Source organism: Osmerus mordax, chromosome 3 (genome assembly GCF_038355195.1).
Source record: "Osmerus mordax isolate fOsmMor3 chromosome 3, fOsmMor3.pri, whole genome shotgun sequence".
Classification (NCBI taxonomy): Eukaryota; Metazoa; Chordata; class Actinopteri; order Osmeriformes; family Osmeridae; genus Osmerus; species Osmerus mordax.
In genome coordinates this window covers 14720179-14742943 of record NC_090052.1, presented here as the reverse complement: position 1 = coordinate 14742943, position 22765 = coordinate 14720179, and the positions used below count along the sequence as shown (strand labels likewise).

The 22765-nt window shown below is 41.8% G+C and overlaps 3 protein-coding genes across 5 annotated transcripts; all 3 read right to left on the bottom strand.

Moving 5' to 3' along the window:
* Positions 1 to 3126: 3126 nt before the first annotated feature.
* LOC136940965 (uncharacterized) lies at positions 3127 to 6210 on the bottom strand. 3 transcript variants are annotated; one of them, XM_067233314.1, is made up of 4 exons: positions 6118 to 6210; positions 5587 to 5949; positions 4788 to 4906; positions 3127 to 4067 (listed from the first exon to the last, which is right to left on the bottom strand). In XM_067233314.1, the coding sequence occupies exons 1-4, from the start codon at positions 6176 to 6178 to the stop codon at positions 3987 to 3989; spliced, it is 624 nt and encodes a 207-aa protein (XP_067089415.1). In that variant the 5' UTR covers positions 6179 to 6210; the 3' UTR covers positions 3127 to 3986. The 3 variants fall into 3 exon arrangements, with proteins under 3 accessions (XP_067089415.1, XP_067089414.1, XP_067089416.1); XM_067233313.1 differs by having other exon boundaries at positions 3127 to 4074; positions 4789 to 4906; XM_067233315.1 differs by having other exon boundaries at positions 3127 to 4074; positions 4789 to 4906; positions 5605 to 5949.
* A 6243-nt stretch (positions 6211 to 12453) lies between these two features.
* jpt1b (Jupiter microtubule associated homolog 1b) lies at positions 12454 to 18956 on the bottom strand. Its single transcript, XM_067232995.1, has 5 exons — positions 18756 to 18956; positions 16522 to 16664; positions 14095 to 14219; positions 13867 to 13894; positions 12454 to 12957 (listed from the first exon to the last, which is right to left on the bottom strand). The coding sequence occupies exons 1-5, from the start codon at positions 18809 to 18811 to the stop codon at positions 12812 to 12814; spliced, it is 498 nt and encodes a 165-aa protein (XP_067089096.1). The 5' UTR covers positions 18812 to 18956; the 3' UTR covers positions 12454 to 12811.
* A 354-nt stretch (positions 18957 to 19310) lies between these two features.
* Positions 19311 to 22277, bottom strand: sumo2b (small ubiquitin like modifier 2b). Its single transcript, XM_067232611.1, has 4 exons — positions 22192 to 22277; positions 20814 to 20945; positions 20088 to 20159; positions 19311 to 19904 (listed from the first exon to the last, which is right to left on the bottom strand). The coding sequence occupies exons 1-4, from the start codon at positions 22210 to 22212 to the stop codon at positions 19842 to 19844; spliced, it is 288 nt and encodes a 95-aa protein (XP_067088712.1). The 5' UTR covers positions 22213 to 22277; the 3' UTR covers positions 19311 to 19841.
* Positions 22278 to 22765: the final 488 nt, after the last annotated feature.

The window sequence follows — 22765 nt, the reverse complement described above, 5'->3', positions numbered from 1 at the left end:
CAGTAAAATTTCTGTTGTTTTACAAATATTAATAACATTTTCACCAAAATGTTCTGTTAAAACACATACCTAACACATTTCTCAAATCAACACAAATGGAGAAAAGGCCTAACTGATTTCTTGGTATGTTCAACACCATTGTTTTTACTAGTAGTGAGGCTGTCTCGTTTTGGATTCACATAGCTCAGCACAACTCACAGTTATTGATATAGACAAGCTAAGACATGCTGGGACACATGAGTAAACCCTTGTACGTATGTATTCAGCTATGGAAACTGCAGAGAGTGATTTATATAAATAGCTTTAGCTCTCATTTTCAGATAGTGTAATCAAAGCCATATAAGAGAAATTGCATATTGTAGCCTAATGTAGTGTCCTGGGTTTTATATAATTATTGAACATTTCTATAGAACCTGTTGTGTTACCTATTTTTCTGGTAGTGTATATGTTCAAGATAAAAGTTGACTACAGAACTGTGAAGTGACTAGCAGTTGGACCAGCAAGTTGACTGCTCTCTGCAGCATGCTGTGTGGTAAACATGTCTCATTTCAGTTGTGGAAACTATAACATGCCCTCATTTCCACTCAAGGGGTCTACAAAGCATTCCTTTAACCTCTCGATTATAACTCAGTCAACTTGTGAGTACAGGAAGTCTTCATCTGCCACTTCAACCTACACACATGCACAAAAACTCCAGAACACACATATCTGCATCTTTACACCTTGTGTAAACCTTCCGCCAACAATGAGCGAGCAATGCTTTGCAACCCACTGCAAACTCAAAAGTCCACAGGCAAATTCACAGCTCTGACCACTCTTACCACATGCCCTTGAAAGTACATCAAAACAGTTGCCTCTGCTCAAAACATGTTGACAGTTAGCACATTGGCTCTTGACTCTTGATAAGTAAATGAATAATTTCTTCTCTATTTTTCTTCTGCATTTGAGCACGGCTTTTGACCTGGGTTAACTTGCTGTGTCAGTTTGTTAACTCAGGATACCAATCAGGCAGATGGTGCATCAAAGCAAACTCTAAAAGCAAGTCAAACAAACCTTCGTATTTGATCGAAAGTAAAAGACTAGTAAACATATTTACTTGTCTTTTATACGTACACCAACACTTACTGTATGTTTTAAGTCAACAAAAGGTTGTCCAGTGTGAAACAAACCTCAATACATTTAAAATAATGTTTGATCTATGTACTCAAAAAACCCTCCCTTAACCCTGCCGTCCTCCAGAACTACAGACCGGTACCACTGTTACCCTTCCTTTCAAAAACAATTGAACGTGCTGTGTCTAACCAACTGTCTAACTTTCTCTCTCAGAACAACCTGCTTGACCCCAACCAATCGGGCTTCAAGACTGGCCACTCCACAGAGACTGCCCTCCTTTCAGTCACCACTGCCCTCCAGTCTGCCAGAGCGGCTTCCAGGTCATCCGTCATCATTCTGCTGGACCTTTCTGCAACGTTTGATACGGTTAACCACCAGATCCTGCTCGCCAGACTTTCTGAGATGGGCATCACTGGCACTGCACTCCAGTGGATCTCATCAAACTGTCAGGACCTCGCCAGCTCTCCACTGGTGTCCCACAGGGCTCCGTCCTTGGACCCCTCCTCTTCTCTCTGTACACCACCTCACTTGGACCAATCATCACCTCCCATGGCTTCTCCTACCACTGCTACGCTGACGACACGCAGCTGTACCTGTCGTTCCCCCCGACCGATCCGGGGATCTCAGCTAGGATTGAGGCCTGCCTCACAGACATCTCCGCCTGGATGACCGAGCACCACCTCCAGCTGAACCTCGCCAAAACAGAACTTCTCATCATCCCGGCTAAACCCTCCATCTCCCACGATCTCTCAATCACCCTGGGATCTGCGACGGTGACCCCTTCATCCTCTGCCAGGAACCTTGGGGTTACCATGGACGACGAGCTCTCCCTCACGGCCCACATTGCTGCGGTCTCCCGGTCGTGTAGATTCACCCTCTACAACATCTGGAAGATCAGGAGATACTTGTCTGAGCACTCCACCCAGCTGCTAGTCCAAGCACTTGTCCTCTCCAAGTTGGACTATTGCAACTCGCTGCTCGCTGGTCTCCCAGCATGTGCAACCCGCCCTCTTCAGAGGATTCAGAACGCAGCGGCCCGCCTGGTCTACAATCTACCCAGACGCTCCCATGTTACCCCGCTCCTCATCTCTCTCCACTGGCTACCTATCATGGCCCGTATCAGATTCAAGACCCTGGTATTGACCTTCCGAGCAGTGAACGGGACTGCACCCGTCTACATCAAGTCTCTCCTGCAGCTTTACACCCCCACCCGTCACCTACGGTCTTCTTCAGACAACCGCCTGGTGGTCCCACCGCTCAAGACCGCCCGGTCCCAACACAAGCTCTTCTCCTGTCTGGCCCCCCAGTGGTGGAATCAACTCCCCACCTCCATCAGAGATACTGACTGTCTCTCCACCTTCAAGAAAAGGCTCAAGACGCACTTGTTCCGGGAGTACAACGGTACTTACGAATGGTTCGCTTGACCCGAGGTCAGTTTCCTCAAGGATCACAATGACTCTTGCTTAGAGACTTGTTGCTCTTGTGGTTAGTGGTAACTGTTTTAAATTTTTGTTCTCGCTGTGATATATTGTTTTTATTACTGTTGCTTGCTTTTTTCCACAGGTACACTTGCACTTATAGCGGTTCATGTTGTTTAATTGTAACTTCTTTAACTACATGCTCCTATGGTTCTTCCCTTTGGCACTTACTTTGGTTGTTCACAATGTGTGCTTCATGTTTTGGCTACTCGCGATGTTTTTGGGCTATCTTGTTGTTATGATCAGTGACCTATGCACTTTGTAAAGCTCTCTCTTGGAAGTCGCTTTGGATAAAAGCGTCTGCTAAATGAATAAATGTAAATGTAATTGACAATGGTCTGCTGGTCTTGATAATACCAAATGTGTAATGATTTTAAGAAATTCTCTTCATTATGAAGCTATTAGCTTGATCTTTACAGCCTATTTATGAGTCCATTGATAATATAGTAGTCTACTGTAACCTAACCTGGCATACAACATGGAAACCCAACATAAAACTGACAACCACAACAACCACAAAGGAAAAACTGTAATTATTATTTATTCATGAAACGGTGAGAGGGAACAAAAAACTAGTAAAAAGCCCATGTTAATAAGCAATAGATTCATCCAATTTGCATTTTGACATTTTGAGTAAGCCTGAGTTGACTTAAATGAAGCCCAACCCTGTGCCATCTGCATGGCAGGAGGGTACTGTGACAGTTCTAACATGCAGATAAGTGCTTTAATAACCTAGTGTGTCCTGTGCTTGTGCTGTGTACTTTTGTTACTGATTACATTTGATGGCAGACCAAAAACTAAGTTTGGTGAAAACAAAATAATATATATATATTTTTTTTTTTTATATGGTTATATAACATATTATGGTTATATATTTACATATTATGTACCATATTTACATTTAGCAGACGCTCTTATCCAGAGCGGCTTACAGTAAGTACAGGGACATTCCCCCGAAGGAAAGTAGGGTGAAGCGCCTTTCCCAAGGACACAACGTCATTTGGCACAGCCGGGAATCGAACTGGCGACCTTACGATTACTGGCTCGATTCCCTCACCGCTCAGCCACCTGACTCCATATATAACCATTATATGTTATATAACCATTGTATAACATATAATGGTTTTTGAGAAAATAACAATACAGTCAATACAAATTCAAGATATTCAGTCAGAGAAAAGATACACTGTGTCAAAACACAAGCCATATACAGATCATTAAATTCCTTTCACGTGCTTCCTTATTTGCAGACACATCTATGCTCCATTACCCTAGATGACTTCAGTACATGGAAACATACTTTGGAGGAAGATTTTGATAGTTAATGCTAAACCACTGTTTTGCGCCAGTCAACTGAAGGGTTTGTCTGACATTGAGATGTCTCCAGTATGATCTCTAACGTCTGATTGTGGCCCGCATGTCCTCGTAGACATCGTTGGTCCTAGTTGGGGACACTGTCTTCTTGGCCCGCCTGGCCTTTTTCAGGGAAAACAGAAGATGTTTGTTTTTGTGTGTGTCATAACATATCCTAACAGGTGCATTGGCACAGGTTTTATTTTATTATTAACAGAAAAATTATTACATATCTTCGAAAAAAAACATATTACAAAGATATATCAACAATAATACACTAGGGGATGCTTAATGTAGAATTAAATACAAATATATGTCTTCAAAGTTTTCACTGCTTTTTGCTTCATTGAGAATCTATCACTAATTAGGTCTGAATAATAAACAATATCCTAAACTAATCTTATATTATTTGTTATGTGCCAATTTCTCATGAAATCTACATTGGCACAGGTGAGTCAAGTCTTGTGTTGCACGTTGGACCTGCAACACACCTGTAACTACATACCAGATGGAGCCAATCTACAACTAATGCATTCATTCCTCAGGGGTGTTTTGATAAATACTTTCCTATCACCTATTGGATGAGTAAGTCGAGATGGAATCTGAGATGGCTGACTTTGCATGAACGCTTCACTTTCAAGTCCTCCAACACCAATGGTATTGTGTTACTCAAGACCACAATGTAGTACTGGCTTGACAAAGGTTAGATTACAATAGGCCATGAGGATTAGTCACACAAACAAACTCGACAACACTGATAGTTTCTGTCCGATTATGGACTGCTGAGCCGGCACTTACCACATATGTGCACACTGCACACACACACACACACACACTTCTTACCTTGGGGCAGATGTAGACGATGAGGCCAATTAAGAGCAGTGTGCAGAAGATCGAGGCCAACCCAAAGAGCAAATACCAGCATAAAGATGAAGCCTTAGTGGCATCACATTGATCTGTAGCTGTGGCAAACCAAGACACACCAAAAAACTGTCACCAGCAAAATCCAAAACACGTTTCTCCCCTCACTATTCATTCTTTTGTTTCAAAGCTTGAAAACATGAATTGAAAATGTTAAACCGATGTGGGCCTTTAGGCACCTAAATCCCAGGCCTGTGTCAGACTCTAACCCGTGTTTCAATGTCGTGCAGTGGCCAAATAAAAACGAAAGGGTTAAGCCAAACCAGTTTAGTGGCCATGTTTGATCAACTTTAAACTAGAGTTTGTTTGCTCTGACCCTTATTTCTCCATCCAAGTCAGGAAGTCATAAACCCCAGAAGGTGACCATCTCAAATGGTCACCTGTCATTGTAGGGTCATTAACCCCCACTCAGCCTGTGACCATATGCCTTGCTTTCTCACAAACAATTTGATCCGAATAAAACCACTCTCAATACATACAGATACACATTTTTGTGGGCATCATTCATGCTTCGTGCACATCCTTGGACTGGTTCAGAAACCTGTAGGGCCCCATACATTTCTTTGGTTTAGGGCCAAAACCATAGGGCCACCGGCCTTGAATACATACATTTTACACATACAAGCATAACCAAGAGGAATTCCATATCACCCTAAGAAGTCTATTTGCTATAGTATTAACTCAGAGAGACAGACGTTGACAATAAAGTAACAAAACACACCTGCAGCAGAACACGTACCGTCCACCACCAGCAGGACAGACTCCCCATCGTCTGTCATGAGGATATTTCCAGACACATTATCAAAATGGATGTATTCACACCAGTAGATTTTTGTGTCCTCTACCGTCAGGTTTGAAATGGTGATCAACAAATTGTTAGGGTCTCCATTCTCAGTGTAGTTCAGTCTGTGTTTAAGTACAGGTATTGTGGTGAATGTCTTTGTTTTCAGATCAAGGTTTAACACTTGGGTCTCATCTTTATCCAGGCGGGCACGCAGGATTAGGGACTCTTGCTTCTTTATACTGGGGTTGCAGCTGATGGTGAAAGATTCACCTTCCTTTAGGCGCACTAGTCTGTTCTCTCCTATAGGAGACAGAGAAATCCAATTTAAGCACACACACACAGATCCTTCTTCAAAATATATTTCTCTACATCGGTATTTAGTATTAACCCCCAGCATTTAAAATAGTTATTTAGAAACAACAATCACAGGAGTAGGATCTGACTGAAAATAATATATTTTGTACCAACCTTTTCCAGCCAGGGCTGTGTGAGAGAGAACAAGGATGAGCCAGGCAAAAGCACAAGACATGCTGACATGAGATACAGCTTCTTACTTCTAAACTCTTCAAACAACAGGAAATGTACTGATTCTGCAATACCAGATTTTACAAGCAGGCGTAAGAAGCATAAAGAGACGACGGACCTCCCCGTGTCTAAGGCACTACTTCGGTTTCACATTTAAAAAAGGTATACAGGGAATTTCCCCCAATGCCCATTTCTGTACTAGCACATATTAACAGATGGATGCGTTTTAAGACAAATTATAATTTCTGTTCCGTATAATGGGTTCAATTAGCGATACATGTGGAAACATTCACATCCAAACTACTGTACCTTCACAACAATGTTCAAATATGAATGATATTCATGTAAGATGTTAGTCACATTTCATAACATAATAAGCCTTAATTATGTCATCAACGATATGTATCCCATAAAATGGGGTTAATAGCTCACCACAGTGTCATCACAACCACAGTTTACTGCTGACAAATCTAACACCTGATAGCATGTTCAGGAGTTCAGGTCTCAAGGCTAAGAGACAATGACATCTAGTGACAACCATGCCAGTGTGCAGGATAGAAAACACAGAGACGCCTGTCCATGCTTAAACCAGTTTTGAACCTACATAAGATTTTCAGACTATATGAATACAAAATATAATTCCTAAATGTCAATACATCAGACTTAATCAAATGTGCTTATTTAAATAAATGTTTTAAATCATTAAAGATTCCCACACACAAATATAAAATTTAAAAAAATTCACCTGACCGTTCAAAACAAACGACAAAAGTTCAACTAACAGTTGACCATGTAATTTTAGACAGCGATAGCCTGGGTGACCTAGAATGTCTTATCAACACATTAACAACCTTGTACTCTAATGTAACCTAATACTAACTACTTTGGAGAAAATGTGTTATTTTTCCCCAAAAGCTTTGAACAACATAAAAGAAACACTGAATGAAAATAAATGAATTATCAGAAGGACAATGGACATCTACCCCAGTTTTGGATTTGTGTGGGTCCAACAAGATCTGTTCAGCACCTGGACTCCCCAGCATCCTACGCCAGGATCCTGTTTGTGGACTTCAGCTCTGCCTTCAACACCATCATCCCTTCCCTGCTTCAGGACAAGCTCTCCCAGCTGAATGTGCCCGACTCCACCTGCAGGTGGATCACAGACTTCCTGTCTGACAGGAAGCAGTGCGTTAAGCTGGGAACACAAGTCTCTGACTCCCGGTTCATCAGCACCGGATCTCCTCAGGGCTGCGTCCTTTCCCTTCTGTTCTTCTTCCTGTACACCAACAGCTGCACCTACAGTCATCCGTCCGTCAAACTCCTGAAGTTTGCGGACGACACCACCCTCATTGGGCTCATCTCTGGTGGGGATGAGACTGACTATAGGTGGGAAGCTGACAACCTGGTGACCTGGTGTAGCCAGAACAACTTAGAGCTCAATGCTGTTAAGACAGTGGAGATGGTTGTGGACTTTAAAAAGAACACAGCCCCACTCACCCCCATCACCCTGTGCGACTCCCCAGTCAACACTGGGGAGTCCTTCCACTTCCTGGGCACTTCCCTTTCCCAGGACCTCAAGTGGGAACTGAACATCAGCTCCCTCATCAAGAAAGCACAACAGAGGATGTACTTCCTGCAGCAGCTGAAGAAATTCAACCTGCCAAGGACAATGATGGTGCACTTCTACACAGCCATCATTGAGTCCATCCTCACCTCCTCCATCACCATCTGGTACGCTGCTGCCACTGCCAAAGACAAGAGCAGACTGCAGCGTATCATTCGTACTACTGAGAAGGTGATCGGCTGCAATCTACCTTCCCTTAAGGACCTGCACACCTCGAGGACCCTGAGGCGAGCGAGGAAGATTGTGGCTGACTCCTCCCACCCTGGACACTCTCTGTTTCAGCCACTCCCCTCCGGCAGAAGGCTGCGGTCCATCAGGTCCAATACCACACGCCACAAAAACAGTTTCTTCCCATCCGCTGTTGGCTTCTTCAACAAGGCCAAGAGCTCGCACTGACTTAATTCACAATCTGCACAATGACACCTTGCCACATTGCAATTACAGTATAGTACACTATTTGTATCTTTTGTACTATTTGTATCTCTTGTACTATTTGTATTTTAATATTGGAAACTATTTGGCTACTTTATATTTTATTTTATATTTTTTATTAGTATTAGGTAGACTTGTGCCTTTAGTATAGATAGACCACATATTTAAGTTTTCGGATTCCTTTAATGTATGCACCTTCCTGACAAAGTAAATTCCTTGTTTGTGCAAACTTTCATGGCAAATAAAAACCTTTCTGATTCCTTGTTTCGTCTGAGCAATCCTGCCCTTTGAAGTTGCCATGGTGAGATACAAGAAGATTGAACAGCTGCCTGCAAAGCGCCTGCCAGTGGTGCTGATAACATTCTCAGTTTCTACGGAAGCAGTCTGCCTGTTAACGTCTGACATTCCCTGGTGTTGGTGTCGGGCTCTGGGACGACAGTATCCTCTGTCCTTAACTGCATTTTCAAATGGAACAGCACACCACAACAGAACTACCGGCACCGCTACCCTTTAAACGATGACGTGAAATAAACCAGAGTTGTGAGGATTATCAGTCATGTCTTGCTCAGTAACATGAAGCTAAGTATAATTAAATGGTTTAGGCTGTGTCATTGGGTATGACTCAACATTTCAACCCTTGCTTAGACATGCCACAGGCAAATACCACTACTGTACCTACATCTACTTCTCCTGGGTAACAGATGGCTCAACTAAAAACCCAGGGAATATTTAAACAAGACATTACAGGTTCAACAAAAGTCTAGTATTATTTTGGCCAGGTTTGTAAATAGTAGGCCTAATACATAGAACAGGGATATGACAAATGTTTTTTTTCTCACATTGAACGTATTATAATATGATGCGTGTTGAGGTTTGGAGAACTGAGAAAGAAAGCAAATCAAAATTAAGGCAATTCTAAAATGGAGGGGAAATACAAAGTGTTTCATGAAAACATCTGGCTTTTAATTAGGGGTGAAGGAAGTACAGTATGTTGCTTAGGGAAGCTATCCTTGCCATCCTTCTCTCATCACAAACACAAATAGAGTGAGAATGTGAGAGTTAGTCCTCACGTCTAGACCTCTTGCTCTGAAACAGTTTGAGAATCAGCAGCCCCACAGGCCAGACACCCCATGACCACAAACCGCACACACCTGCACATAACTAGCATCTATCTTCAAGGCAGGAAGACTCGGTAGTAAGCTACTACACATTTCTTTGACAATACAAACACATTCGTCTTGGCATGTATGGTTCTACTTGCACCAGCACTCCATTGATAACCCACTGGGACATTGTCTCGACATCCATGGCGGAGAACTGCAATACAAGTTCCCCCTTCAGATAGAGAGAGACAGAACTAAAGAGCAATGTCAGAGTGCGGGAGACGTTCCTGGTCTTAAAAAGACTGCCCTGGCTGGAAAGTAGGAGTGTCAAGACTGCGTGATTTCTTGGTGGCAGTGACTTATACTGCGCATAGGTCTCAGAGTCTCCTGCAGCTCCGCCCGATTGTTCTTGGAATAAAGAATTAATGAGGAACCAACTATGAAATACCTCAACACTAATGGCGTCAAGATTTAGCTGTATCCATTCATTCCAAGGCTCTAGTCTCCCCATGCTATGGCCATCTTCACAGAGGAGCCCTACTGGGGGCAGCAGTAAAGTCTGCAAGTCATTTAGAAATGGGGAATGGTTTAAAGACTCAGAAGGTATTTAAACTCAAGATTAAAGGAGGGCTTTTGTAGGTGGTTTAATATTGTCCAAACAACCAAAACTAATTCTCCTATGTTTGAAGGAAGAGGGGAAACTGAACAAAAGCTAAGTTATTCATTAACATTAACCAAATTATGTCAATACCAATGGAAATTGCAGTTATTTGACTAAGGGTTAAACAGAGCAAGAATGGTCAAGAGTAATGTTAAATGAAATATATATTTAATAACATTGCAAATTAATGAAATCAATTACAAGGCAAACATGTTACAAAATAAAGGTTAACTCTTACCTACACTACCTTGATTATTGTAAACCAAAGAGAGAAAGCAAGATGTGAGGAAGGAGAAGGACAAGCTGGAGCTGAGGAGAAAGCCTCAGGAGATGAAGAATCCACAGAACAATGCTTCACAATTCACTTTATACACAAGAACCACCAATCAGACCACATCTTGACCCTTACTTATAAACATATGACTAGCAATGCGACAGTAAGTTACACAATGAGGTGTGAGACCCATCAAGCAGAGACTCTGTCTAGCAACTCCAGACTTTAGCATACGAGAGGTGGGGGCATTACATTACATTTTACAATCCTCCCTCTGGACACAAAGCGAAAAAAAAAGCTGCAGTGTTCATCGTGTGATAATCTGCACCCACAGCAGAGAGGGACTTTATTGCAGACAGGTCAGCGTTAAGATTCTATTGATCATGGCTGTTTGCTCAGAGGATCACTTGTGGGTCGTGGCTATTTGCTCAGAGGATCATTTGGAAGAACCATTGTCTATTGGCATGCAGACGTGCCCTTGGTTAGCATATTCCTGCTACTTAAGTCCTTGTTCTGTTGCAGAACACATTTGAAACACAATGAAAATTGTAAAGTTTGGAGTGGTCTGGGGTCTATCTGAGAAAGAGTCAGATTGGATACAAATGTATACAACTCCAGCATAGATTAAAATGGCCTAAAAAAATAAACAAAACACAAATTAACAGCAGAAATTTAATAACATTAACAATAACAGTTCAACGAGTCTACATGTACAGGTCGGGATCCATTGTGAGTTTAGCTAAAGCCTAAAACATGTATGTGCTTCTTTTTTACTCAAAGATTACTTATATGATGAGGCCTATAGGCCAGTAGAAGTTCAAAACTTGTGACATTCACAAGAACTTTGATCCAACACAGCATTAGGTGTCAGTCATTTCTGGCAACACACTCCACAACAGGAGGGTTAAAGTGATCTTGGATGGTTTGATGTCTGTGAATTAGCCATGCTTTCAGATGTCACCAATATAATAATGTGGCCAAGTGCTAAGTGGACAGTTGAAAGCCATTCTGTGGTATCTCCTTCATTAACTCATAATATAGTACACCAATAAAATTATAAGTGTCAGGTAGCCTGGTGAAACGATTTTTAGTCTATCACTCAAAACTACTCTACACAGTAGGTTTTAAGCAATCACTAAACTCCCCAATTACACATGTCCACACTTCAATAAAAAATCAATAGCCTATAATCATGTTTAGTAATTTGTTAAAACAAAATGCTCATTACAGACTTGCATGTTTCATTCCTTAAAAAAAATAAAATAATCTTGGAGGTTGTGCAATTGGGTGGAGACTAGGGGACTACCATAAAAAATAAGAGTATAACACAGTTGTGCTGTGTAAACACAAAATATTTGTGAAAAACTGGTTGATCTGATAATACGGTGGGAAACACAATCAACTACACCTTTGTAGCAGGGGCGTTGTTAGACATAAAACTCTACTGGGGCACAGGCCCCTATTCATATCCCTTTTTTTCTTCCAAGCGTGCTGCGCACAATGCACTACTAGGCTATAGAAACTCCCCTTGCTTAACCCACAGTTCAGGGACGCAAGTTTGATATCAACTCAATAGTCAATAGTATCAACTCGAAAATCAATAGTTAATGCGCTCTCGCATTAACTATTGATTTTCACATTCATTTGAGCACAAATACTGTTTTTTTGAGCTTCATGTAATATTGTTTTTATGTTTTAGTCCAAATAAGATGATCTGTAGGCCTATCATTTAGAAACTTTCTTTAGTTTTATGTTTTCTTAGCCTACCTCAATTCTGACTTGTGTGCCGAGTCCGACACCTGGACTTCTGTGTGCGTGCTGCAGTGGCTATTTGGCAAGCTCAGAAGAGTGCGCTAACATGGAATTCTGCGTGCATGTTAAACTGGTTTAATTTTACAAGCGTTGATTGGGATACTGCGTTTCTTTTTTCCGGGATTATCAATCTAAATTAATGCACAGACTAAAAGTAATTGTTAAAACTCAAACTTCAGATTTTACTGGGGCACAGCAGATTTATATTTGGGCACGTGCCCCAGTAAAAAGGGTCTAACGACACCCCTGCTTTGTAGTAGACAACTACAACATTGGGCAAAATATTTTCTTGCCTACCATTTTTGGGAAACTTCGGTATGCAGCTCCACCATGTGGACGGAATGTGGTGGATGTGGAGAAGAAAAATCAAATCCAATTCATATCAATCTTTATTGTATTTAGAAATCCACGCGTCAATTCTTTTTTTAATTACTTTTTCATTTACAACAGGGGAGAATGAGACAAGCTAAACGTCATGCCTTTTCCAGCAGGCGCGATGCACTACAGGATGGGCAGAAAGGGAGGGGAGATACATAAAGTGCTTTTGTCAACAGTTTTTTTTTATATAGAAAAGGGGTAAAAACAAAAGGCTTGAAGTTTGGGGTGATGGGAGAGAAGCAGAATACGAGTGTGGAGGCGGTGGAACATAGACACTGGGGGGTGGGGGAATTTTCAAGGAAAGTGGGGGTAATTCTTAAAAAAAAAAAAAAAAAAGGTTCAGAGGAGTGGTCTCAGCCCAGGATCAGACTGGACTTGCCACCAGGGGGGTTTCTTCGCCCAGCAGCGGAGGAGGCAGCAGGGCTGGCTCCCGAGGGAGCGGAGGGCAGTGATGGCTCCTCCCTCTGCTCCTGCTCGGCTTCACCGTCCTCAGGACATTCTGTCACACACAGGTCAACCAGACAAAGCAACAGTCACCACAGGATTCGGTTGCTTCAAATGTCTTCCCTCGCCCATGGCCTGGGTTTCTTATCTCAATTGTTTAAAGCTTTAGTAAAATGAATTGGACCTGAACACATTTCTCAACCCCAGCAAGTGATCAACTGTGCTTCACAGCCCTTAATGGAAGCAGCCGTTCTCCGTAATGGAAAATGTACTAAGGACTAGGTTCTCAAAAGATCTCAGTGTTTGACATGGTTGTAGAGTCTTGCAGCAAGAACCTCAAGTTAGGCTTCCCCAATTTAAACATGTGAAACAGTTCCAAAATACAGTATAATATTCACTTTGAGTGTTTGAACTGTTGCCCAAACAGTGTGCTGGGTTAAAACATGCACTTGGAACCAGAACAGATCGTTCTGGGAATTAAACAGTTCCTCCTATGAGTGGTGTTATAGAACAGGTGGCTGAGTAGAGGCCATGGCGCTGTCATGACAAGGTCCACACATCAAAGTGAATTTTTGATCATTCATTATGACCGCAAGGAGTGGCTTAAAACACAGCAAACACACAAACCTGGACAATGATACATAGCGTTTGAATGCACTGTAGACAGTGGGAGGGATATGACCTACATTCTTTTTTTTTATTTTGGGGGGGAAAGGCAGGAAGAGTGGATTATCTGGGCTGCCACAGTCTATGAGACCATTCACTGTGGACGCTACTTGGCTAATCAGTGTCATGCCCAGTTGTTTACTCCAGACAGGAGACAGATAAAGGGAGGTGGAGTGCAGATTCTTCTCCTATCAAACCCATACAGTTATAAGGGTCCAAACACAAATATTACTCGGTTTGAATCAAATAAGCAGGAAAAAAAGGCCACTTGTGGGGGGGTTCAGGACACTGTACTTACCATCATTAGCCTGTTCATGCACTTCAACCTGAAAGAGCAACAGGGCGGCTAGTTAGTCACACGTGGCCAGTTGGGCGCTCAGTGTGGGGCACAAAATGGAACTAAAAACCATCCATAGCTAGAGAAGAGAACCCATTAAGACTGGCAGTAAGTGTGCTTCTAATTACATCCTACATGCAACAGTCAGTCGTGAGACATACTGCTCGTTACTCATCGCATTATCACTACCTTAGCAGCAGAGTTGCAGATCGAGGTCTGCTCTAGGCCGTCGTTTTTGGGGAAGAGGAGGGGCTGCGGGCAGCGTCTCAGGGGGGCCGAGGGCTCCCCACACAAGATCCCAGTGGGCTGCCCACCTGCAGAGAGATGACCCAGTCAACGACAGCTCACAATACACACTACCCCCAGTTTTGTGCATATACATTTTTAAAATATATTTTTGGGGGGCATTTTTAATGCTTTATTGTACCGTTTTCAGGCAAGTGTAACAGGAAAGGCAGGGAAAGAGAAGGGGGAAGACAGGCAGCATAGGCCGCTCCTCCACCACCCCCAGTTTAGTATTTTGTTGAGCTTTTTTTGGGAGTGGTAGTGCTAGCAAGTTCTGAAACACTGATCCTCAGGCTTCTTGTAAAACAGTCAGCTACCATTTGTTTCATTATAACATTTTGTTAAAGCCAAAAAAGATCAGCTGATAATTCACATCCAGAAGGGAGAGCAAGGAAGCAGGCAGACATTTTCTCCACTACCATACAGTCAATTTTCAAGAGTAAGCCTGAGCGACTGGAGCTGATTCACGCTCACTGGGATTTCATCTGCTCAGATTTCACAGAGCTCAAAGTCGCCAGAGAGCATTTGCCAAACTGACATGAGAAAAAGGCTGAAAACCATGTTTGCAGCACCAAATCCGATTGCCTGGATAGTTCAGACGCCAGAACAGGCCCAAAAGGAAAACACTAAATGTGGATGTTGTCCAGACAATCAGTACACCAAACGTCACACAGCCCAACCCCACACACAGACAAACCAACACACAGAGGAAACCATTTAGGTCACTACATTGCCACTTTCTAATCAAGTTGCATGAATCAGCATTAAGTAGCACTATGACTCAACAAGGACTTTTCTATCCAGACTCTGCTTTAATTAACCAGACCATCGAGGCGCTGAATGTTTGCCAGTGAAGACTGCACAATGGATTTGCCTCAAGTGTCATTTAGCCTAGATTGACTGTGATAATAACATTCAACAAGCGCTACATACAGTCCAGACAAAAGGGAAAGTGAGACGTGTACCACTACTGGGGTTGACAGATCAACAACATCAGAGGGCAGCAGTCCCTGGCTACAGTAGTGAATCTCCACTCTGATTGCAGAGTGGCTCTGGAGAGGCTGAGAACAAAGCCACAGTAATATCATCTCTGGGCAAACACAGTGGGGCCGGGCAGCTAACTGGCTCAACCCACCAGACAAATAAGGCTAATGGAAAATCTAAACAAATCTATGCTTATTTTTCAGCCCAAGCATAGTGTAAGCAGAATTGGATGGGTCATTGCTAATATCTCAAGTAGATACATAGGAAAGTGCTTGTCCTGGTCTCAGAATGGAGGTGGTTGGAGTGACATAACCACCCCACAACCACATGTATAATTACTGGTGTTGAGAAAAATATAGTCTGAGGAGTCTTGGGATTCTGAACCTTAGTTAGTGGCCTTGCTTTGTTCAAGCAAAGCCAAGACTGAAAAAAAATACAACACAATACAAACTAGGCCGTCACTTTTTAAAAACCGACGTGTTTGACAAGAAACATGTTATTCAAGTTCTGGTTAAACTGGTGCATTTCATCAGACCGACAAGCCAACTTTAAAGCCAACACAGGCCAACCACTCAGGACTATCTGGCCAAATAAAAATTAGGTGGACATTGCGGCTGAACTGAACTTGAACTGACCCTGAGACAACTGAAGCAAAGCCGGAAAACCGAGTCTGACACATAGTGCTAACAGCTGTGTCTCAGAGGTTAAAAGTCAAGGTGAATACCCCATTCTCCAGAATGATAGGGCACACCAGACTCTAGGCTGACAAAACAAGGTTTAGACAAAATTGTCAACTCAATCTGGATTTCATTAGACTAGGAATCTGACTATATGGGTCTATATGCATGAATGGTTCGGTTCCACAAAATATAGTCATGAATAGTCAGATGACTTGTCCAGACCCTTTAACACTTAGCTTAGACTACATTTAGGAAAATGATTGGTACAAACTGGATAATGTAAAAACATGGAAGGCAGGTCTAGTTCTCACCCATGGTCTGTTTGGTATACAATGCTTTCGGCTCATAGCCGGTCATAAATTAGTGCCTTAGAACTCATTCCGATTTTAGTTACACAGAGTATTATGACATGCAAAACAGGAACATGGCAAGACAACCTGCATCCTTGCATCCCAACAGAAATGTATGTTTATTTAAGTATTGTAAATAAGCAACACTAAAGATTTAATTTAGGTATTAGGTTGATAGTGAGGAACAATTCTCTTTAATGAACGGAGAAGCGTTGGCGGGGTCAAACAAATCCTGGAAAAGGAGAGGATTTGAATACAGGTTTTGTAGGTCCAGTGAGAAAACTGAACTAGCTTCTGTGAGAAGTAATGTTGGCTACCAGGTGGGTTGTTCCTCCGATGGGCGTGGGGGTCATCAGGTTCTGCGAAGATGTTGGACGCCATTTTGTTTTTGCGAACAGGCGTTTTGTCATCATCTGTGCCAAAAGATATGTTGGATGCTCCGCCCGGCGGCCGCAGTACCCTGTGGGATGACAGAGGGTTAATGTTCTCTGACAGCCAAACAAACATACACACTCCCCTTTCTTCCTCCCCCCCCCTCCCCCCAGGTTAATCCAAATACAAAAGAGTCATGTAACACTTGTGATCAGCTGCATGGAAGAAATCAATACAATAATTCAAGTGGCTCATGGATGACACCTCATTGCTCTCCTACTCTACCCACAGATTCTCCCCTCCCTGAGCACCGGCTGTCAGATGCTTACAATCTCTCCTCTACAGCTGACTCTAGTCTCCGCCTCTGAGCCCAGCCGAGATTCCATTGCAGTGACCAAGATCATTTTCATTCCAGTCTAGGCTACATTTTCATTTCCAACATTAGATGTGCCAGCAAATTCAGCCTATATACTGCCTATAAGTCACAGCCACGGTAACTAAACGAGAATTTAGCTTGGCAATTGTGAATAGGATATCCAAAGCAAGGGATGGCAAACCCTACTTTCAAACAACATTCTGTCCTCCTCTGACTCAACAAAGAAGACACGATAATGAGAAGGAAAACATTTCCCAAAATCCCTTTAGTGTCCTAAGGACAGTCGGGTGGACGACAGAAATTGATGTGTTTGCAGAGCCATTCCTCGACCCCTCCCGCGGCATCGCCTTTTTTCAGAAACACTGCCGATGAATCCACCAGCTGACACCGAGCAGCTGTCCAAGAGGCAAACTGGACCCAGTAAAAAAAACTTCGCTAACAGCACGGACAAAAACGTCCAGAAATACTGGGGAAACGGTGACAAGACTAGAAATTGGATTTGCGTTTGGCAGTGAACGTCCCCCACGCTAGGTTAGCTAATCATAATGCCTAAACCAGGCTTCACCTCCTGTCTAGTTAAGATGAGCTCATGCTTTCCACACAGGCTGCGAAGAGAAAAAGCTTTATGGAGACCCCACCCTAGCATGAAAAGGGGAATATTTTAATTAAAGGCCCGATTAATAAATAAATCCAAATCTCCGGCACACCCGTTAAACAGCAACACTAGTACTAGCTCTACATTGAAGACTGGAAATACTGGTTGCTAACAGCAATGCATACTGTACAATGACAAAATATTTTACTATTTTGAATGCCTTCGTTGTAAACTTGCGAAAATGGGATGTCACTGAGAGACTATGCAATGGTCGGAGGCAGCAAGGCTGACAAACAAGGCTAACGCTAGAAGCTTTGGTACGGCAAAGATAAAGTCAACTGTAAAGATTTGCAGGCGCTTAGCTGAGCCCACACCCAATGACCTGCATTGGCGGCAAGCCGACAGTTGATGAAAGACGATTCGATATTTTAGTACTTAATTGGAGTACGGATGGTTAGCTAACTTGGTGAGACATGTAGTCTAAAATAAATAACCAACTATCTAACAGCAGTTATTTGACACAATTGTCGACACTTCCCTTTGACTGTGTGGCAACAGAGACTGAGATGCAATGAGCTGCATCATACTGTCGGAAGAGAAAATGCAGCGAGTGCTTTGGCAGACTTCTAAGTTCAAAATTTGTGTTAGCTAGCTCGGTACTTCGGTGAACACACCGCTATCCTTTAAATATAGTGGTAGGCTATTGGACTGAACTAAAATAAATAATATTCCGTGACAATTATATCCGCATTGTTAACTATAAAACCAAAAAAGGACAAAGGAAGCACAATCTATCCTAGATTTTGTACTGTAGCTAGCCAGCTACAGTATCATCAATGTGTCTGGCTATCGTTTGCAAAGACAGTTACTGTAGACTACGTACAGTATCCAGAAAGTGTAGCAACTGCCAAATTAGATAGCCAACTTGAGCTAGACATGTGTAGCATACTTTGCAAGATACAGTAACATTGGCTAGGAAAAGAGTTCACAGCGTCAGATTAATGAGCCAGATAACGTTTCCTACGAGTTCAGTTAAATCCCCCAAAAAATCGACAGCCCGGACATAAGACGGTTAGCTCTAGTTAACTAGATTACAGTATATTAGCTAGCTGTCTGGCTAACATGGGTGGTGTTGCTGGTGGTTAGCAGGCTTGCCTGAACCCCATTTCTTTTGTTTGTCCATGAAGATTTTTCTGATTCATGACTACCTGGAACTGTTTTTAGCCCCGGGCTCCATTCCTTGAAATGTTGTAGTCGTCGTCATCTTGAGGGTCTTATTCACTGCCTTTGCGTTGCGATCGAATTGATGAAAGTACAAATACAAAATGTGTATCTTGCCAAATCTTAATCGCACAGATGCCAAAAATCAGGACGCAGACTCCACCCGACTCTACTTGAAGTACGCACGAGACAGGCGAAAAGGGCGTTCGGACAAGTTATGCCTTACCACAAAGTAACAGCCCACAACAGTTCCAGTCGCTCTGGTTGGACAGTATCTCAAAGACCCTGTTTGTGATTGGTAGCATGAGCTGCCACTCAATGTCAACGTTATTCCACCCACACAGTGGGATGTGCTGGCACAAAGCAAGAAACCGAGTGCAATTCTTTTATCAAATTGCTTTAGATACGGATAAAATACAGACATGACTACCCGTCATAAAAAGTAGCCACAGGCGTTGGGATTAAGATGTTGATCAGGTTATACTGCATTTTCTTGTAGAATGCTCTGAGATGCAGTCAAAATGAAATTAGTTTGGTTAAAAAGAGAGAATAACTTTATTTAAACAAGACATTTGTCAGACAATACAGATGTTAAGTTGAACTGAAACATCTCTTCAGGGTTTCCTTATTCAAAGTATGGCCTTGTCAAACTATGAACGAGACAAAGTTTATTCTACACAACCACTACTATATAAAAAAGATATAAAACCAATTTTCTGAAGCAGAAGACAGAAAATAAAGTTGGACAACAAACCAGCCAGTCTACATATGATCTCTGAATGCTAACCAGTAACCACTTTTCAGGTCCTGCAACATTTGCCACATTATGGTCTGAACTTATTGAACGGTAACTCTGATGAGGATGTTTATGTACAAAACAGGATTAAAACAAAAGTAAGAATGAAAACACTATACAACAGCAGTTATATATAACTGTGACAATGACACCTCCTTCTGTATGGCATTAATTCTGGGATGGCAATAACACAAGTATCAAGGAAGCGGTCTGGGTAGAAGTAGGGTGTGGTAGAAGGGTAAATAAGGGTAGAACTTTGTTGGAATCTGTGGGGTACTTAGTTGAAGCCTCCTGTCTGTTGTTGGAACACATCAATTGTGTCTTCATCTTCCATTTCCAACTGTCAGAAAAAAAAGTATGTAATTTAATGTAAAACCAAAAACTAGTAAATGCCTATAAATATCCAAACCAAACCCACCGTAAAAAACAACAACCTGGCATTATAATACACTTTACCTTAACAAATACAGTATGCATTCTTTCAAAATATACAAATCAGACTACCAATAGTTTCAAAGCTTACCTGTGCAGGTGTGTCCGTCTCGTTTATTGGCTGTCCATCAAACCTGAACCTGATTTGCCGCATTGTCAATCCCTGTGGACATAGAATCACAAATGTAAATGTACCATAATTTTCATCCAAAGACGGCAGTCTTTCCATCACCCCCTGCATCATACCTATGTTCATACTCATTTCAACAAAAAAAGGAAACAGCAGCATTGGGAGGGAAGAAAAAACTTCCTATTGAAAATGAGTGAAGCTTGCTCTCATTCCAAGGCCTCAGTGGCTATGTGAGACATTAGATCCATTTTATGGAGACACTCCACAATGAGATTAGGAACAAGCAGGCTTGGATGAGGGAGGACTAGCACATCGCTAAAACAGCTCAAGCAACTCTTTATACTCTTACCACATGCTGATCACATACACTTGCTGGTGTAAGCAGCAAGGAAACAAAGAATCCTATATCAGTGCATTACAGAACAGTTTTAAGTATGCAGTGGACATGGAGGAATACATGCAAGACTGTTGACATACAGAGGACAGAAATATGTTTCATGCCAATGAGGTCACTGTACGTCAAGAACACAGTTCTTACAGATGTGTTATAAAAAATCAGGGTAGATCTGTAATTCCATTTCACAGTGTGGTGATGACCCAATATGGAGCACTAATATAACTAATATAGTATTATCTATAGACTATGTATAAGAACGTGTAGATGCAAAGGGCACCTGCCATACTCACCTGTCTCTCACAGTATGCCTTCATTAGTTTACTGAGCGGCGTGTGCCTTTTGATCTTGAACTGCACCACCGAGCCATCTTGTCCTGCCACCTTTAAGTTTATATGGTCGTTGTTTTCAGTCTTTACTCCTTCCTGAAACAGAAGTACACAAAGGTCTTATTAGTAAAAGGCCCCTGCTGAACTAAACTATATATGGCCTAATGTTAATTTAATATTTGCATTTTATCTATCATGTTTGCTCTCAATACATACTTCAGTAAGTGAGACATAATTTAAGACCTTTTGAAGTCAATCCTAAGTAACTAATGCCACGCAGGATTATTTCTGCAAAAACATTAATCGTTTTTTTAATATCATGCAAACCACCACAAAATACCAATATCAAGTGGTTGAATAATTGCCCATTTATTAATGAATAAACAGGTTAAGCATGTTTCAACTGTTTCACAAGATTTGGGATACAACATCAATAGTAAACGGCACTATAATAAATATGTCATACGCTATTATTTTTGCTCAATGGAATGGAGATACACAACCTTCATTCAATTTCACAAATCCAAGTCTCTTGATCAACTACTTTATTCAGACACTTATTGTTAAAGCATGGGTGTTCATTTGTAGTCAATTTTGAGTTAATCCTAGTCTTAAATACTTTGCTACAGTACTGGGACGTCTGATTACCCTAATAGTTCTAGTACCCTTTAAGGTCGATGACAAGATTGCAATGGTGAACTTGCGACTTCTGTTGATGGTGCATGAACTCGATTGGAACCCCAAAGCAAACTAGCTTGCTAGGTCCAGTGGTAGGTTTTTAGTCGTTACGTTGTAGTGAACGTGAATAAGGAGGAATTTGTTTAAGTAGTTTTAACCAGCCATTGTCGTTTTTGTATTTATGTTTGTCTAATGTTATTCAAAGTATTGTTTGACTAAATTAACACTGGGAAGAGAACCCACAGGAAGCTAAGCTAGCTAAAAGCTAATGTGGCAATCAATGGGTCAAGTTATAGTAAACAACAATTGATAAGTTACAGCGCTGATGTTTAAAACATTTTTTTTTATCAGAAGTTAAGAGTCTAATTTATACGCCAAAGTATGCAAAAAATATAAGATTCCGAAGAGATTTTACTATATTATTCTATCCTACTTTCCGTCGCAGCTGGTTGGCTGGGAATCAAGGAGCAATCTACGCGCCCATGAAAGCGCGTTCACATGTCTTCCGGTGTATCCAATGAAGTAGTTGCAGTTTTTATCTAGCAATAACTTGAATAAGATAAGATCAGGACTGTTTAATTATCCAGTGTTTTTTTCTATAGTCTATTTAACTTATCTATGTGACATTGCAAAAAAAATGTATACACATTTTCAAGGAACTCACCTTGGGTTTTTCGTCAGCCATGGTTACTCTATTTGCGCTTCTCTACGCCGCCACACAAAGAATGGACGTGAGCGCGCACGTACTCGTTCTCGGATAAAATGTTGACCCTGCGTGCGCGATCACGTATCCACGCGCATTCCATCAGCTTTCGTTTTATTGGCTTAGGATCGGTCACGAGGAAACGTGCTCAGTCTTGGCATTAGCGGGAGTGTCATGGTGCGCGTTAAAGTAGCAATCGGTCACACGTGCACGCGCATTTACAACATTCCCCTTTGTTTTGTTAGCTTTTTTCTAGTGTGCACATAAAAAATACACAGTGTAATAGGTTATTGGTTTAATGATGTACTCGGGTGAAAATAGAAATGTGTTTGAATCAAAAGATTTACTAAGAACATTGAGAGATGAGGCATTGTCTCAGAGAACAGATCTTCTGCAGCCATCTTGTTTTCATGTCATGGATCTCAACATTTCCAACCAATTATCCACAATCCATTACAGCACCCCAGACACCCCAAAACATAAAGCTCTCTTAATGATCCATGTAAGTGAAGTTAATTTCATTATCAAGAATTAT